Raw genomic sequence first — 17,148 nt, forward strand, 5'->3', positions numbered from 1 at the left:
CGTACCCTTAGAGGAGTGACCGCGAGTCAGACGTTTTGGTACATATTGTTCACGGACGTTTCTGAAAACTAGAACTGATATAATGTCAACAACTAGAAAAAAACGAGCTTTCCGCGCTTATTTGTAGCGAGTAGCCTACAACATAAAGAGTTGGCTGTCACAAAGGGTTGGTCAAGCAAGCTCTGTTATGAATTATTGCTGATCAGGGTGCCTTCAATCTGTCACTGCAACATTTAGTTTACAGCAACAAGGAACACTTTCAATTCTCCAGTATTCTATTCTCAGGTCTAATGCAAACCACCAAACCCACCTCCCACCAGTCTGATGTGGCAAGGAATCGGAATGGATGTATTTCCTGGACGGAGTAAAATATGACATCTCGGGTTGTACTTATATCCGTGTTGCTGCTGTTGTGGTGTCACTGTCGCCATGTTTTGGGCTCCGGTGATTCTGGGACCGGGATAGTTCCGTCTCCAGACCGATCCGCCGACGGTGCTGATCTGCTCTCTATGGGGACCATGGTGGACACACACTCCGCGATGTTACGTCAGGGAAACACAGACGAGGTTAGTCTGGTAACTAATTAGATTTCAACCTTGAATCTCAAACTTTGTAACTCAATTTTCCCGACAGATGCACCCTGAAATGGCCATTTTTTCTTCAGAAAAAAATATTGTTGATCTGATTTGCCACGTTTAGTGGTGTTGAGCTATAGCTGCACAACTGGCAACTATTCAAGTAGGCATGAATGCGCATGTTGTATCTGGTCTCGTGACCGTTGTTTGTGAGGGCAACCTTTTTGCTTTAAGTTCAATTTGATATTATTTTAAATCCTTCTCTCATTTCCTTCATCTGCACTGCAATGAAATAACACATGACATCCACCATATTGTTATATTTTACGTTAACATTTGATATTTTAGTCATTTAGCAGACGCGCTTACCCAGAGCGATTTACACTAGTGAGTGCAATCTTTTCATACTTTTTATTTTCTTCTCCGTACAAGTGTGTTCTGCTCATTGCAGTAGATCATTGATGACGATGTATTTATTTGAAAGCTTCCCCTCTCTTCCAGTGTGATGTAGTAATTAAGTATTTGTGTGTGTGTCTTTCAGTGTGACATTGTGATGAACCTGAGTGCTGCTGATCGATGTGCGTTTGTGAAGGCCACTCCAGACTGCAGTATGGAAGACAGCTTCATCAACTACCTCAAGATGGCCTTCTGTCTACTACCACCCAACCTAACACCCCTCACTATCACACTCTGCGTAAGCACACTGTGTGTGTGTGCGCGTGCGTGCAGACCATTATTACATGCGTTATTACAGGCATTATACACAAATTTGGCATTAGCAAGTGTTCTTAATCAGAATTACCTACATGCATTCAAATAAGGAATCTGAAGCAACCTCAATCGGGGCTAGTATCATGAACACGAATAAAAGCTGCCACTTCCCCTTGTTCTGAGTAGAGCTTCCTCAAACTGAGCCATGCAGTAAAACTCATGAGTCAGGGTTTAATTCAGGAATTCTTCTCACAGAGCTGAGTTAGTCTGGATTACTTACTCCCCATAGGCCCATACTGTATTCACCTCATAGGCTCAATACTGAACACTTTACACTGTTCTTAGCCCATAAACCTAGTCGTATATACTAGTGATTTTTGGGGGGAGAAAGAGACCCAATACCTGCTTGTTGATATGAAAGTTATTTTTATAAACACTGATATTTCAGCCATGTCAGAAAACGAATCTAAATAATCTCTTTCCCCACCTCTCTACAGATTATCTGGTTGTTAATCTTGTTCATAGTTCTCGGACTGACGGCATCAAAGTTGTAAGTTTCTCTCACATGTTCCGTTTCCAACATATCTTTACTGAACATGAGTTTTGTAACACTCTCTCTCGCTACCAGGACACTAGCTGTAAAGAGATAGGTATTGTTTGTAATTGTGTTCCGCTGACTGCAGTTACAACAGTGTTATGTTCCGCTGACTGCAGTTACAACAGTGGTATCTCCAGCAGTTCACCCAGTAGTCACTTGACCACTGGAGATAAGTGTGTCATGGTTAAGGTGTGTGTGTGTCTTTTGTTTTCCTCTCAGGGAGATAAGAGTTGCAGTGTTTCTGTTCACCTCTAACATTTGTGATCAGGTCATGTGATTGATCACATGTATCACAGACAAAGCAGCTGCTCTTTGTGTTTGAACAGTGAAAGCAGAAGCAGTGGTATCAACCAATGAACAGAGCAGTGTTTGATTGAAAGTAAACGGCACATAAATATTTGGACAGTGTTTGGACTCTGTCAGGGTGTGTTCTATGTTAGCTATTGATTGGTTGAAGGTGTATCTTTGTGTTTATTCTCTCTGCAGCTTCTGTCCCAACCTCTCAGCCATCTCCTCCAGCCTTCGACTCACACACAACGTGGCTGTATCCTTCTATACAGGCCTCTCTCTCTTCCTCTCTCTCTCTCTCTCTCTCTCTCTCTCTCTCACACACACACACACAACATATTTCCATGCAGTTTTCTTTAAATGTGCTTAAATAATCACCATTGTTACACACAGACACACATACTCATGGACAAACTCTACTCCAGTACCAGAAGTGTTTTCCCTAAATGTGTGTGTCAGGGTGTGACGTTCCTGGCGCTAGGAAACGGAGCTCCAGATGTCTTCAGTGCCACTGTGGCCTTCTCCCGTCCACACACCGCTGGCCTGGCTATAGGAGCACTGTTTGGTACATGCACACACACTGCCTGGCTATAGGTGCACTGTTTGGTACATGCACACACACTGCCTGGCTATAGGTGCACTGTTCCTTAAACACACACAGAGTTTAATCGCTCGCTCCCTTCGTTCATAGGAGCGGGTATCTTTGTAACCACGGTGGTCGCCGGGTCTGTGTCATTGGTCAAACCCTTCACTGTAGCGTCCCGCCCCTTCCTGCGGGATGTCATCTTCTACATGGCTGCAGTCTTCTGGACCTTCATCATCCTCTACAGAGGAACTATATCACTGGGAGAGACACTAGGTACACATACAGAAGACAGAGACAGACAGACAGTCAGTCAGTCAGTCAGTCAGTCAGTCCACATTCATCATTACCCTGGGAGCTAAACAACACCAGACGTTTCTTGATTCATAGACTCTGTGTTTTGTGTACTTCAGAAGGTAGGAGGACTAGTCACGCTGATGGTTGGGGTGGAATAAGTGTTTGTCTGTGTTTCTCTCTGCAGGGTACCTTGGGCTGTATGTGGTGTATGTGGTAACAGTCATTGTGAGTGCCTACATCTATAGTCATCAGAAACACTCAGCAACTAGAAGTTCCACCCAGAGCTCAACACACGCACCAGCTGACACACACGTACCAGGTGACACACACACACACACTAAACTGTATTATCCATTCAAAGTCCTATTTACCCTAACCCTTAAGCCTAACCCTTACCATAACTGTATCCCTAACCCAAATGCTAACCCTAACCTGTAGCCCTAACCCTAACCTATCCCATAAGCTTAAAATAGCCTGTGTACTCATGGGGACGTGGGGAATGTTCCCCAGAGGGAGAATTTTCCTTGTTTTACTAACCTTGTGGGGACTTTGGGGGATTTTTAGGTCCCCACAAGTATAGCAGAACTAACACACACATACACACACCTACACCCTGTGTGTCTGACAGTTGATTCTCTCTGCAGAGCTCCAGACGTCTGAGTCAGACCAGGCTCCTCTTTTATCTAATGGCAGCATCCAGGAGGGCTATGGTAACAACCACAGTCACTGTGCACATTCCACTAAGTTATACCTCTGGGGTGTGCTACGAGAACCAATTCAGTCGAGTGTGTGTGTGTGTGCGTGTATAGATAGTGAGTACCGTCCCCTGCTCCCCTACTGTGAGTCGACCAGTTCCATCCTGCTGAATTCTCTAAACCCGGTGGACAGCAGGACCTGGAGGAGGAAGACCTGGCGCTGGAGGACTGTGAAAATACTGAAGGTGTGTGTGCATGAATGTATGTGTGCGATTTGCTGGTTGCAGATCTGAATGTGTGTTTTTGCACTTTTCATTTGCAGATCTGTAGGAATTAGGGTTAAGGGTAAGGGGAATGGACAAGGGTTGGAAACAGAGCTAGAGCTTGACAAGAGCATCAGTGTGTGTTTGAGTGCGAGTGGTTTGCTGAGCTGCAGTCCCCCCCATAGATGCCACTGGAGTTGCTGCTGCTGTTGACTGTTCCAGTGGTGGATCCTGACAAAGAAGACAGGAACTGGAGAAGACCATTAAACTGCCTCCACCTTGTCACTGCGCCGCTGGTTTGTGTGCTCACCTTCAGCTCCGGAGAGTGTGAGTTTGCATGCCTGTGTGGGGTCAAAGAACCTTCATCTCTATTCCTCTCCAGAGGAAGTGTGTTAACTGACTGGACTGGTGTTCTCTCTCTCTGTAGACGGTTTGTATCTGATCGAGGGTCAGTTTCCTGTCTGGGCGTTGACGTTGCTCTTTGGCCTCTTCCTCTCTGCCATAGTCTTCCTCACCACTTCTAATGACCAGCCACCGGCATACCACTTAGTAAGACACACAGACTCATTCATTCACTCTGTCACTGTTTTTGTTTCTGCTAGGTGTTGTGGTGTTTGTATAATGTGTGTTTTTTTTTTTCAATAGGTGTTCTCTCTGTTGGGCTTTGTGGTGAGTGCGATGTGGATCAGTGCTGCAGCCTCGGAGGTGGTCAGTATCCTGCACATGCTCGGTGTGGTCCTTAGTCTTTCCAACAATTTACTGGGTCTCACACTGCTGGCCTGGGGAAATAGCATTGGGGGTGAGACACACACACACTGCGGTTACCGCTGCCCTCACCTACTAAATATACAAAAGATATACAAAAGACAAACAGACTGCTTACTTATTGTGGTGTTGAATCTGTTTGTTTCGGTTCCTAGATTGTTTTTCTGACATCACCATCGCTCGCCAGGGCTACCCACGGATGGCATTATCAGCCTGCTTTGGGGGAATCATCTTTAGTATCCTTTTGTGTGTCTGCTGTGCAAGTTAAAAGTGAGTGTGTGTATGTCTGCTGGATGTGTTTGTGCAAGTTAAAAGCGAGTGTGTGTGTGTCTGCTGGATGTGTTTGTGCAAGTTTAAAGCGAGTGTGTGTGTGTCTGCTGGATGTGTGTTTGTGCAAGTTAAAAGCGAGTGTGTGTGTGTCTGCTGGATGTGTTTGTGCAAGTTAAAAGTGAGTGTGTGTGTGTCTGCTGGATGTGTTTGTGCAAGTTTAAAGCGAGTGTGTGTGTGTCTGCTGGATGTGTGTTTGTGCAAGTTAAAAGCGAGTGCGTGTGTGTCTGCTACGTGTAGGTCTATGCTGTCATTTGTGCATCATGTTTCTGCCCTTGATCATGTTCCTTTCAGACATGCTGATTGGAGTGGGCATTGGCTGTCTGATACAGATGTTTAACAACGAACCAGTGGTGACGGTACGTCTGCTCTTAGCTTCAGTACCATTCACCTCATATAGGAACAAAAATATAAACGCAACAATTTCTAATATTTGACTGAGTTCTTACAGTTCATATAAGGAAATCAGTAAATTGAAATAAATTAATTAGGCCATAATCTATGGATTTCACATGACTGGGAATACAGATATGCATCTGTTGGTCACAGATACCTTTAAAAAAACAGTCAGTATCTGGTGTGATCACCATTTGCCTCATACAGCACGACACATCTCATTCGTGTAGAGTTGATCAGGCTGTTGATTGTGGAATGTTGTCCCACTCCTATTCAATGGCTGTGCGAAGTTGCTGGATATTGGCAGGAACTGGAACACGCTGTCGTACATGCCGACCCAGAGCATCCCAAACATGCTCAATGGCTGACATGTCTGATGAGTATGCAGGCCATGGAAGAACTGGGACATTTTCAGCTTCCAGGAATTGTGTACAGATCCTTGGGACATGGAGCCGTGCATTATCATGCTGAAACATGAGCAGTGGAGGCTGCTGAGGGGAGAACGGCACATAATAATGGCCAGAAGGGAGCAAATGGATACCATTCCACTGATTCCGCACCAGTCATTACCACGAGCCCATTCCCCAATTAAGGTGCCACGAACATCCTGTGAACATGAGGTGATGGCGGCGGATGAATGGCATGGCAATGGGCCTCAGGATCTCGTCAGAGTATGTCTGTGCATTCAAATGACCATCAATAAAATGCAATTATGTTCGTTGTCTGCCCATACCATAACCCCACCATCGAGCACCCTGTTCACAATGTATACATCAGCAAACCGCTCGCCCACACGCCGCCATACACGTGGTCTGCGGTTGAGGCCAGTTGGCCAAATTCCCTAAAACAACGTCGGAGACGGCTTATGGTAGAGAAATTAACATTAAAGTCTCTGGCAACAGCTCTGGTGGACATTCCTGCAGTCAGCATGCCGATTGCACACTCCCTCAAAACTTGAAATATCTGTGGCATTGTGGTTTGTGACAAAACTGCACATTTTAGTGGCCTTTTATTGTCCCCAGCACAAGGTGCACCGTGTAATGATCATGCTGTTTAATCAGATTCATGATATACCACATCTGTCAGGTGGATGGATTATCTTGGCAAAGGAGAAATGTTGAGTAACAGGGATGTAAACAAATTTGTGCAAAAAAATGTGAGCAAAATTAGTACGTATGAAATTTTTTGGGGATCTTTTAGTTCAGCTCATGAAACATTGGACAAACATTACATATTGCTTTTATTTTTGTTATATTCTTGTTCAGTGTATATATACACAGTACCAGTCAAAAGTTTGGACACACCTACCCATTTAAGGAGTTTTCTTTCATTTGACTATTTTCTACACTGTAGAACAATAGTGAAGACATCAAAACTATGAAATAACACATATGGAATCATGTTGTAACCAAAAAAGTGTTAAACTAATCAAAATATATTTTAGATTCTTCAAAGTAGCCATCCTTTGCCTTGATGACAGTTTTGCACACTCTTGGAATTTTCTCAACCAGCTTCACCTGGAATGCTTTTCCAACAGTCTAGAAGGATTTTCCACATATGCTGAGCAGTTGTTGGCTGCTTTTCATTCACTCTTCGGTCCAACTCATCCCAAACCATTTCATTTGGGTTGAGGTAGGGTGATTGTGGAGGCCAGGTCATCTGATACAGCACTCCATCATTCTCCTTGGTCAAATAACCCTAACACAGCCTGTAGGTGTGTTGGGTCATTGTCCTGTTAAAAAACAAATGATAGTGGGACCAAGCGCAAACCAGATGGGATGGCGTATCGCTGCAGAATGCTGTGGTAGCCATGCTGGTTAAGTGTGCCTTGAATTCTAAATAAATCACTGACAGTGTCACCAGCAAAGCATCCCCACACCTTCACACCTCCTCCTTGCTTCACGGTGGGAACCACACATTCGTAGATCATCCGTTCACCTACTGCGTCTCTCAAAGACACAGTCTTTCGAACCTAAAATCTAAAATACAGTGCCTTGCGAAAGTATTCGGCCCCCTTGAACTTTGCGACCTTTTACCACATTTCAGGCTTCAAACATAAAGATATAAAACTGTATTTTTTTGTGAAGAATCAACAACAAGAGGGAGACAATCATGAAGTGGAACGACATTTGTTGGATATTTCAAACTTTTTTAAGAAATCAAAAACGGAAAAATTGGGCGTGCAAAATTATTCAGCCCCTTTACTTTCAGTGCAGCAAACTCTCTCCAGAAGTTCAGTAAGGATCTCTGAATGATCCAATGTTGACCTAAAGGTCGCAAAGTTCAAGGGGGCCGAATACTTTCGCAAGGCACTGTATGTACTCATCAGACCAAATTACAGATTTCCACCTGTCTACAGTCTCCTCTGAACAGTTGATGTTGAGATGTGTCTGTTACTTGAACTCTGAAGCATTTATTTGGGCTGCAATTTCTGAGGCTGGTAACTAATGAACTTGTCCTCTGCAGCAGAGGTAACTCTGGGTCTTCCTTTCCTGTGGCTGTCCTCAAATTTTCCAGATTGTCTGACCTTCATGTCTTAAAGTAATGATCGACTGTCGTTTCTCTTTGCTTATTTGATTTTTTTCTTGCCATAATGTGTTACCAAATAGGGCTATCTTCTGTATACCACCTCTACCTTGTCACAGCACAACTGTTTGGCTCAAGTGCCTTAACTTCTTGGATATAGGTGGCGTTCTTTTAATTTATGGATAAAAAAACGTCCCCGTTTTAAGAGCAATATTTTGTCACGAAAAGATGCTCGACTATGCATATAATTGGCAGCTTTGGAAAGAAAACACTCTAAGGTTTCCAAAACTGCAAAGATATTATCTGTGAGTGCCACAGAACTCATGCTACAGGCGAAACCAAGATGAAACTTCAACCAGGAAATGGGCAGAATTTTTGAAGCTCTGTTTTCCATTGTCTCCTTATATGGCTGTGAATGCGCCGGGAATGAGCCTGCCCTTTCTATCGTTTCTCCAAGGTGTCTGCAGCATTGTGACGTATTTGTAGGCATATCATTGGAAGATTGGCCATAAGAGACTACATTTACCAGGGGTCCGCCCGGTATCCTTTGTCTAAATTGGTGCGTAATCTACAAGCTGCACACAGTCATCCAGTGATTGAGAGGAGAGAGGAGGCTTTCAACGAACGATATATCATGAAGAGATATGTGAAAAACACCTTGAGGATTGATTCTAAACAACGTTTACCATGTTTCAGTCGATATTATGGAGTTAATTTGGAAAAAAGTTCGGCGTTTTGAAGACTGAATTTTTGTTTTTTTTTGGTAGCCAAACGTGACGCACCAAACGGAGCAATTTCTCCTAAACAAATAATCTTTCAGGAAAAACTGAGCATTTGCTATCTAACTGAGAGTCTCCTCATTGAAAACATCTGAAGTTCTTCAAAGGTAATGATTTTATTTGAATGATTTTCTGGTTTTTGTGAAAATGTTGTCTGCTGATGCTAACGCTAAATGCTACGCTAGCCGCGCTAGCTGTTACACAAATGCTTATTTTGCAATGGTTGAGAAGCATATTTTGAAAATCTGAGATGACAGTGTTGTTAACAAAAGGCTAAGCTTGAGAGCTAGCATATTAATTTCATTTCATTTGCGATTTTCATGAATAGTTAACGTTGTGTTATGCTAATAAGCTGCGGGGATAATTACACTCCTGGATACAGGTTTTTTTCGTAGCTAAACGTGACGCACCAAACGGAGCGATTTCTCCTAAACAAATAATCTTTCAGGAAAAACTGAGCATTTGCTATCTAACTGAGAGTCTCCTCATTGAAAACATCTGAAGTTGTTCAAAGGTAATGATTTTATTTGAATGATTTTCTGTTTTTTGTGAAAATGTTGCCTGCTAATGCTGATGCTAAATGCTACGCTAGCTGCGCTAGCTGTTACACAAATGCTTGTTTTGCTATGGTTGAGAAGCATAGTTTGAAAATCTGAGATGACAGTGTTGTTAAAAGGCTTAAGCTTGAGAGCTAGCATATTAATTTAATTTCATTTGCGATTTTCATGAATAGTTAACGTTGCGTTATGGTAATGAGCTTGAGGCTGTATTCACGATCCCGGATCCGGGATGGCTCGACGCAAGAAGTTAAGGAAAGTAAGAAATTCCACTAACTTTTAACAAGGGACTCCTGTTAACCTGTTGCGACGAGCAATCCCATATCCGGGATCCTATTTATAGCCTCAAGCTCATTACCATAACGCAACGTTAATTGAAATGCATTTCAGGTGACTACCTCATGCAGCTGGTTGAGAGAATGCCAAGAGTGTGCAAAGCTGTCATCAAGGCAAAGGGTGTCTACTTTGAAGAATCTCAAATATAAAATATATTTTGATTTGTTTTACACTTTTTTTGGTTACTACATAATTCCATGTGTTATTTCATAGTTTTGATGTATTCACTATTATTCTACGATGTAGAAAATACAAATAAAGAAAAACCCTTGAATGAGTAGGTGTGTCCAAACTTTTGACTGGTACTGTATATAAGCTGTTTGTAACTGTCTGAAATAAGCATTTTGTAGAGGTAGTGACCAGAGAATTGAATTGGACTGGTACTCCCCTCTTGCAACAGCTTGATTTTATTTGTGTGTTAAAATGTGCCAAAGGTTAGTTTCTCATTTATTTTCTCCACCCCCCCTCTCGCTCTAACCCCCACCCCTTTACACCACCCAGTTGGAACCAGAGGGTTTGTTGACCTGGGTTCTAGCAGGTTCTCTGGGTCTCTCTCTGGTCTTCTCCTTCATCCTAGTTCCTCTGCGTTGTTTCCACCTGGGCCGGGCCTATGGAATCTTCCTCCTGCTCTTCTATGCAGTCTTCCTCCTGGTTGCGCTGCTCACAGAGTTCGGCTTTATCCACACCTGAAGCCTGTACGAGATGGTTTGGACCAGTCTGATAGAGCCATCTGTGAATACTGACCAGACGGGTTCGAGACCTGAGAGACTTTCCTCTTCCTGGGAGAGATGGAGTCACAGCCAATCACACTGTGCCTTAACGGAGTTGGAACCAATCAGACTGTGATTTAACTTTTGTCTGTTTACACTGACTATATTTTTTATATTTAGATCGCCATTAGCTGTTACATAAGGACCAGCTTCTCTTACTGGGGTCCACACAAAACAATTACACACATATACAGAAATAACAGTAACACACAGTTTTAAAGTAACCCATGTACTGACAAGGAGTAAAAAAAATTTTAAAAAAATGCAGTAGCACTTTAAGGGAATTTTCTCCTTTAAATCAATGTGAATGTAGTGTCTTGTAGTGAGAAAAACTGCCGTCTGGAATGGTTGATGTGAGTCAATTGTATAAAATGTGCTCTTTTGTGGGCCTCCCGAGTGACACAGTAGTGCTACCTGTGCCACTAGAGATTCTGGGTTCGAGTCCAGTTTCTTTCGCAGTCGGCCACAACCCGAGAGACCCATGGGGCGGTGCACAATTGGCAGGGATGTCCTTGTCCCACCGCGCACCAGTGACTCCTGTCGCAGGACGGGCGCAGTGCACACGGAGAAGGTCCCCAGGTGTACAGTGTTTCCTCTGACACATTGGTGTGGCTGGCTTCCGGGTTAAGTGGGCATTATTGTGTCAAGAAACAGTGCAGTTTGGTCGTGTTTCAGAGGACGCACTGTTCTCGACCTTCGCCTCTCCTGAGTCCGTACGGGAGTTACAGCGATGAGACAAGACTAAACTACCAATTGGGAAAATATACTTTTTTTTTTTTTTTCTCCCTTCTTTTAAAAAAAAATAAAATGCTATTTGCAACACATTATCGATCATTTTGATTTCCTACTGAATTTTAAATAATATGGCTTAGAAACACCTACAGTGGGGCTAAAAAATATTTAGTCAGCCACCAATTGTGAAAGTTCTCCCACTTAAAAAGATGAGGCCTGTAATTTTCATCATAGGTACACTTCAACTATGACATGAAATGAGAAAAAAATCCAGAAAATCACATTGTAGGATTTTTTATGAATTTATTTGCAAATTATGGTGGAAAATAAGTATTTGGTCACCTACAAACAAGCAAGATTTCTGGCTCTCACAGACCTGTAACTTCTTCTTTAAGAGGCTCCTCACAGGCTTACCTGTATTAATGGCACCTGTTTGAACTTGTTATCAGTATAAAAGACACCTGTCCACAACCTCAAACAGTCACACTCCAAACTCCACTATGGCCAAGACCAAAGACCTGTCAAAGGACACCAGAAACAAAATTGTAGACCTGCACCAGGCTGGGAAGACTGAATTTGCAATAGGTAAGCAGCTTGGTTTGAAGAAATCAACTGTGGGAGCAATTATTAGGAAATGGAAGACATAAGACCACTGATAATCTCCCTCGATCTGGGGCTCCACACAAGATCTCACCCCGTGGGGTCAAAATGATCACAAGACCGGTGAGCATAAAATCCCAGAACCACACGGAGGGACCTAGTGAATGACCTGCAGAGAGCTGGGACCAAAGTAACAAAGCCTACCATCAGTAACACACTACGCCGCCAGAGACTCAAATCCTGCAGTGCCAGACGTGTCCCCCTGCTTAAGCCAGTACATGTCCAGGCCCGTCTGAAGTTTGCTAGAGAGTATTTGGATGATCCAGAAGAAGATTGGGAGAATGTCATATGGTCAGATGAAACCAAAATATAACTTTTTGGTAAAAACTCAACCTGTCGTTTTTGGAGGATAAAGAATGCTGAGTTGCATCCAAAGAACACCATACCTACTGTAAAGCATGGGGGTGGAAACATCATGCTTTGGGGCTGTTTTTCTGCAAAGGGACCAGGACGACTGATCCGTGTAAAGGAAAGAATGAATGGGGCCATGTATCGTAAGATTTGAGTGAAAACCTTCCATTAGCAAGGGCATTGAAGATGAAACGTGGCTGGGTCTTTCAGCATGACAATGATCCCAAACACACCGCCCGGGCAACGAAGGAGTGGCTTCGTAAGAAGCATTTCAAGGTCCTGGAGTGGCCTAGCCAGTCTCCAGATCTCAACCCCATAGAAAATCCTTGGAGCGAGTTGAAAGTCTGTGTTGCCCAGCAACAGCCCCAAAACATCACTGATCTAGAGGAGATCTGCATGGAGGAATGGGCCAAAATACCAGCAACAGTGTATGAAAACCTTGTGAAGACTTACAGAAAACGTTTGACCTCTGTTATATACCCTTTGTTGGCAATGACAAAGTATTGAGATGAAGTATTTGGTCAATAAAAGTTTTTTTCCACTATCATTTGCAAATAAATTAGTAAAAAATCCTACAATGTGATTTTCTGGATTTTTTTTCTCATTTTGTCTGTCATATAAGTGTAACTATGATGAAAATTACAGGCCTCTCTCTTCATTTTAAGTGGGAGAACTTGCACAATTAGTGGCTGACTAAATACTTTTTTGCCCCACTGTATATAGTTCCAACTTCTGAGAAGGGGAACCAATCGTGAAACAGCAAGGCACAGCTATTTAAATCATTTGAAGATGGCCCTAAACAAGCTATTTTATGCAGTTGCATCAAACAATGTTATACATTTTTATCAAGGAATTGTATTATTTTACTACTACAGATGTACGATAGCTATAGAGGTAGTACATTATCGTCCCTGATAGATATTTGCAGGTGAAATTGTTGCATATAAAAAGCACCTTTGGTAAAGGATTCTCTTGTTGAAGCTGTCTGGGCTGTGTGTGTATGCGTTAAAGAAGATGATATCAGGGTAAAAAGCACTTATGCATAGACTCATGTCTAGGTTCTGAGATGATGATTATTGTGTATTGTACCCGTTTAAGATATAAATAAAACCATCCAAAATCCTTCCTGTAACATCCACACAGAGAAGATGGTTAAAATACCATAGGTGTCTATAGCCATGTCTCAGGGCTAGTCTGAGCCCTGCCACTTTAAAGCAAAGGTAGCTACACAAATACACTTGGCAAAGTGAACAATGTATTTAAATGATTCCTCATTTAATACACCAAATACATTATAATACACTTACAGAATAACAAGTTATAAAAGTAAAGTCTTCTCTTAGGTTTGTTCAAACGCTGGCTAGGAGATATAGCTGTAGGTTACTGGACATGTGCAGGGGTTTGAGGTGTGTGTTGGGTGGGGGGGTGGGCATAGTGGCTGTTGAGGGGGCTTAGCCTAGTGCTGGCAGACGGGGCGGGATCGTGTGAGTTTGTACGTATCTACAGGCAGCCTGGTATTCACCTACAGGTATGTGTCCTTTCACTGTCCAGACGTGTGTCCTCTCTGTGGTGAGCAGTGAAGAAGAGCAGTGTGAAATTCCAAATTCTAGTGACTCCTCGTACTCTGGTGTTGGCCTTGAACATTAGCTCTGTCTCACAGCTAGAGGGCCTAACTCTGACCCTTAAAAACACAGCCCGATGCTCTGCTTCAACTGTCAATGCATCAGCAGACTAAGGTCCTGTCAGGGTTGGGGTTAGATAAAGCTGTTAAACCTGTTTGAACACAGATCCATTCAGATAGAGAACATGATTCATATCAACATAAATCCCTGCTGCATCTCAACAGGTCCAGGATCCAGGCTCTAGTTCAGTGACACCTTCACATCTGTCCACATTACAACTGTCCGACCAAGCTGCTAGAGTACACTTCCTCAGGATGGGAGGAGGGGGAAGAAGGGAAGGAGACAGACAGAGACTTGAGGGGTTCTCGGTCTTGTCATTGTGGAAGACAATCACCATTAAGTTCACAGTGTGCTCTGTGACATGATGACTGAAGTTAAAGAGGTGTGTGTGTAAGAGAGAGAGAGCGAAACAGTGAGTGAGTGTTAGTTAATACTAAGTGGTCCTTGTGAGTTGGGTTGAGGTTCAGGGTCAGGGCAGGGAGGAGGGATTTCCAGCTCTCTTTCTACGAGGCTTCGGTCTGACTGGGGTAGGTTCTCTCTGGAGTACTCAGCATACCACTCCTGTACACACACACCAATAACACATTAATCATACAATTTTTCTTGTCACAGCTGACATCAGAAATATACAAATGTGTAATCCAATTTGCTAGACAGCAGAAGAAGCTGGTAGGAGGCGCTATAGATGGACCTGCTCATTGTAATGGAACAAAGTATATGTTTGATACTGGTCCATTCATTCCATTCCAGTCTTTACACTGAGCCTGTCTTCCTAGTAATCGTTCCACCAGCCTCCTCTGATAGAAAAGGCAAGATTAACATCACCTTTGTAGCTAGGTCACGTTAGCTAAAGTCTTATTTAAAGTGACAAATCTAGCATTGAGCAGTCAGCAGGATTCTGGTTGTCATGGCAGCATGAGGCTCACCTGGATCTCTTCCTCATACATCTTCATGCTGAGGTCACTCTTGGTCCGCGACCTCCGACCCAAGTACACCAGAAACGAGCTCTACACACACACACACACACACACCCGTCTATATTTTTGAGAGTGTAGGACGGGAAAGGTTTGTGAAGCTGTGTGAGCGAGCGAGTGTGTGTGTCTGTCTATTTGTGAGTGTTGGTCGGTGTGTGTGTTCTCACCCCGCTGCGGTCCATGGCCACCAGTACTCCCTGTAGAGAGTTGAGTGAGGAGAGTCCAGGGCACGTCTGCTTATAAAGCTCCAGAGTAGCCAACGCCTCGTCACGACTCACCTCTGCCTCAAACACTATACCGTTCTCATCTACAACACACAAACACACATCTCAAACACTATACCGTTCTCATCTACAACACACAAACGCAACATAGTTACACACATCTCAAACACTATACCGTTCTCATCTACAACACACAAACACACCATCATTACACACATCTCAAACACTATACCGTTCTCATCTACAACACACAAACGCAACATAGTTACACACATCTCAAACACTATACCGTTCTCATCTACAACACACAAACGCAACATAGTTACACACATCTCAAACACTATACCGTTCTCATCTACAACACACATCTCAAACACTATACCGTTCATCTACAACACACAAACACACCATCATTACACACATCTCAAACACTATACCGTTCTCATCTACAACACACAAACGCAACATAGTTACACACATCTCAAACACTATACCGTTCTCATCTACAACACACAAACACCATCGTTACATCTCAAACACTATACCGTTCTCATCTACACCACACAAACACACCATCGTTACATCTCAAACACTATACCGTTCTCATCTACACCACACAAACACACCATCGTTACACACATCTCAAACACTATACCGTTCTCATCTACACCACACAAACACACCATCGTTACACACATCTCAAACACTATACCGTTCTCATCTACAACACACAAACACACATCTCAGACACTATACCGTTCTCATGTACAACACACAAACACACTATCGTTACACACATCTCAAACACAATACCGTTCTCATGTACAACACACAAACACACCATCGTTACACACATCTCAAACACTATACCATTCTCATCTTACTAACATTTTTCATTGCACGCATGCACACCCTTACCCTCAGGATCTAACAGTGGTTCTTTGTTCTTCCGGCTGTAGTTCATACGGAACACAAACGCATCCAGGATGAAGGCAACGATGATGGTCATCACCACCTAGAGAGGACAGAGATAATTACACACGTGCGCACACACACACACACGCACACACACAACTCTCACCATGGTGACAATGTAGAAGGTCATGAAGTAGAGGCGGCTCCAGTGAGTTGTCATGGAGGTCACTCCTTCCTGTTGGGTAGGGGACAGCAGCTGTCAATCAACCTCAGTAACTTGGACAAGCTTGACAGTCAGGCAGCAGCAGAGGTTTAATCAGACAGGTGACAGGCAGCATACAGTGTGAGAAGGAAGAGTCTTACCATGGTGATGTACCAGTTGTTTACCACAGTCAGCTCAAACAGAGTCACTGCAGAGAGAGAGAGAGAGATGCTGAATCCCACATCAAAATCTATCCGTTTATTATATAACAAAATAGTATATAGGGAACTGCTAGTATTGATGACTGTGTGTGTGTTTACCAAAGCTGCTGAGAATGTTGTCGAAGTTGTTGAGATAGTAGTAACCCTCATCCAGCACCGTCCTATTGCCTATGGTTACATTGATCTGCCTGTATGAATCTGCTACTGTACTGGTACTGTGAGAACGAGAGATAGAAGAGAGACAAACTGAAACCCAGGTGAACCACCCTGACCAAGATGGCCGTCATATTACTGGAGCACCAATATCTTTTCTAGTACTCTTAGTCTGTGGTAGGCTCTGCTTCGAACAAAGTGTCAGGTTAGACTGACAGGTTAGTGTGTGAGTGAACTTGGTGTAAGAGTATATGCGTGACTCACTTGCAGCAGTTAGGGTAAACTACATCAGCGAAGAACTCCATCCCCACAATGGCAAAGGAGTAGTAGAAGATGATCAATGTCAGCCCCAGGCTGAGAACACATACAAGTTTTTATTAAGTAGATTCTTACACAAGGTTCATAGAGTTGAAGGTGGAAGTTCACATGCACCTTAGCCAAATACATTTAAACTCATTTTTTCACAATTCCTGACATTTAATCCTTGTAAAAATTCAGTTTTAGGATAACCACTTTATTTTAAGAATGTGAAATGTCAGAATAATAGTAGAGAGAAAGATTTATTTGA

At 43.1% G+C, this 17,148-nt stretch overlaps 2 protein-coding genes across 6 annotated transcripts in view; one reads left to right on the forward strand and one right to left on the reverse strand.

The window, feature by feature from the left end:
• Window positions 1–12: 12 nt before the first annotated feature.
• On the forward strand, window positions 13–11,158 carry LOC112248548 (mitochondrial sodium/calcium exchanger protein). The gene is made up of 15 exons (XM_024417683.2): window positions 13–566; window positions 1,117–1,269; window positions 1,784–1,836; window positions 2,371–2,428; window positions 2,632–2,737; window positions 2,864–3,031; window positions 3,237–3,371; window positions 3,697–3,762; window positions 3,862–3,992; window positions 4,196–4,337; window positions 4,438–4,559; window positions 4,656–4,809; window positions 4,931–5,011; window positions 5,397–5,461; window positions 10,198–11,158. Exons 1-15 carry the CDS (start codon window positions 372–374, stop codon window positions 10,384–10,386), a joined length of 1,818 nt encoding a protein of 605 aa, XP_024273451.1. The 5' UTR covers window positions 13–371; the 3' UTR covers window positions 10,387–11,158.
• A 2,300-nt stretch (window positions 11,159–13,458) lies between these two features.
• LOC112248549 (two pore calcium channel protein 1) overlaps window positions 13,459–17,148 on the reverse strand; it is a 26,248-nt gene continuing 22,558 nt past the window's right edge. For 4 of the 5 annotated variants that reach the window (XM_024417685.2, XM_042320634.1, XM_024417684.2 and 1 more), the window contains exons 20-27: window positions 16,845–16,934; window positions 16,527–16,642; window positions 16,368–16,414; window positions 16,171–16,239; window positions 16,008–16,104; window positions 15,033–15,172; window positions 14,818–14,898; window positions 13,459–14,452 (exon numbers count right to left, since the gene is read on the reverse strand). In XM_024417685.2, coding sequence (XP_024273453.1) covers window positions 14,315–14,452; window positions 14,818–14,898; window positions 15,033–15,172; window positions 16,008–16,104; window positions 16,171–16,239; window positions 16,368–16,414; window positions 16,527–16,642; window positions 16,845–16,934 — 778 coding nt within the window. In that variant the 3' untranslated portion in view covers window positions 13,459–14,314. The other variant, XM_024417686.2, reaches the window with a different exon arrangement.

Source organism: Oncorhynchus tshawytscha, linkage group LG04, assembly GCF_018296145.1.
Source record: "Oncorhynchus tshawytscha isolate Ot180627B linkage group LG04, Otsh_v2.0, whole genome shotgun sequence".
Taxonomy (NCBI): Eukaryota; Metazoa; Chordata; class Actinopteri; order Salmoniformes; family Salmonidae; genus Oncorhynchus; species Oncorhynchus tshawytscha.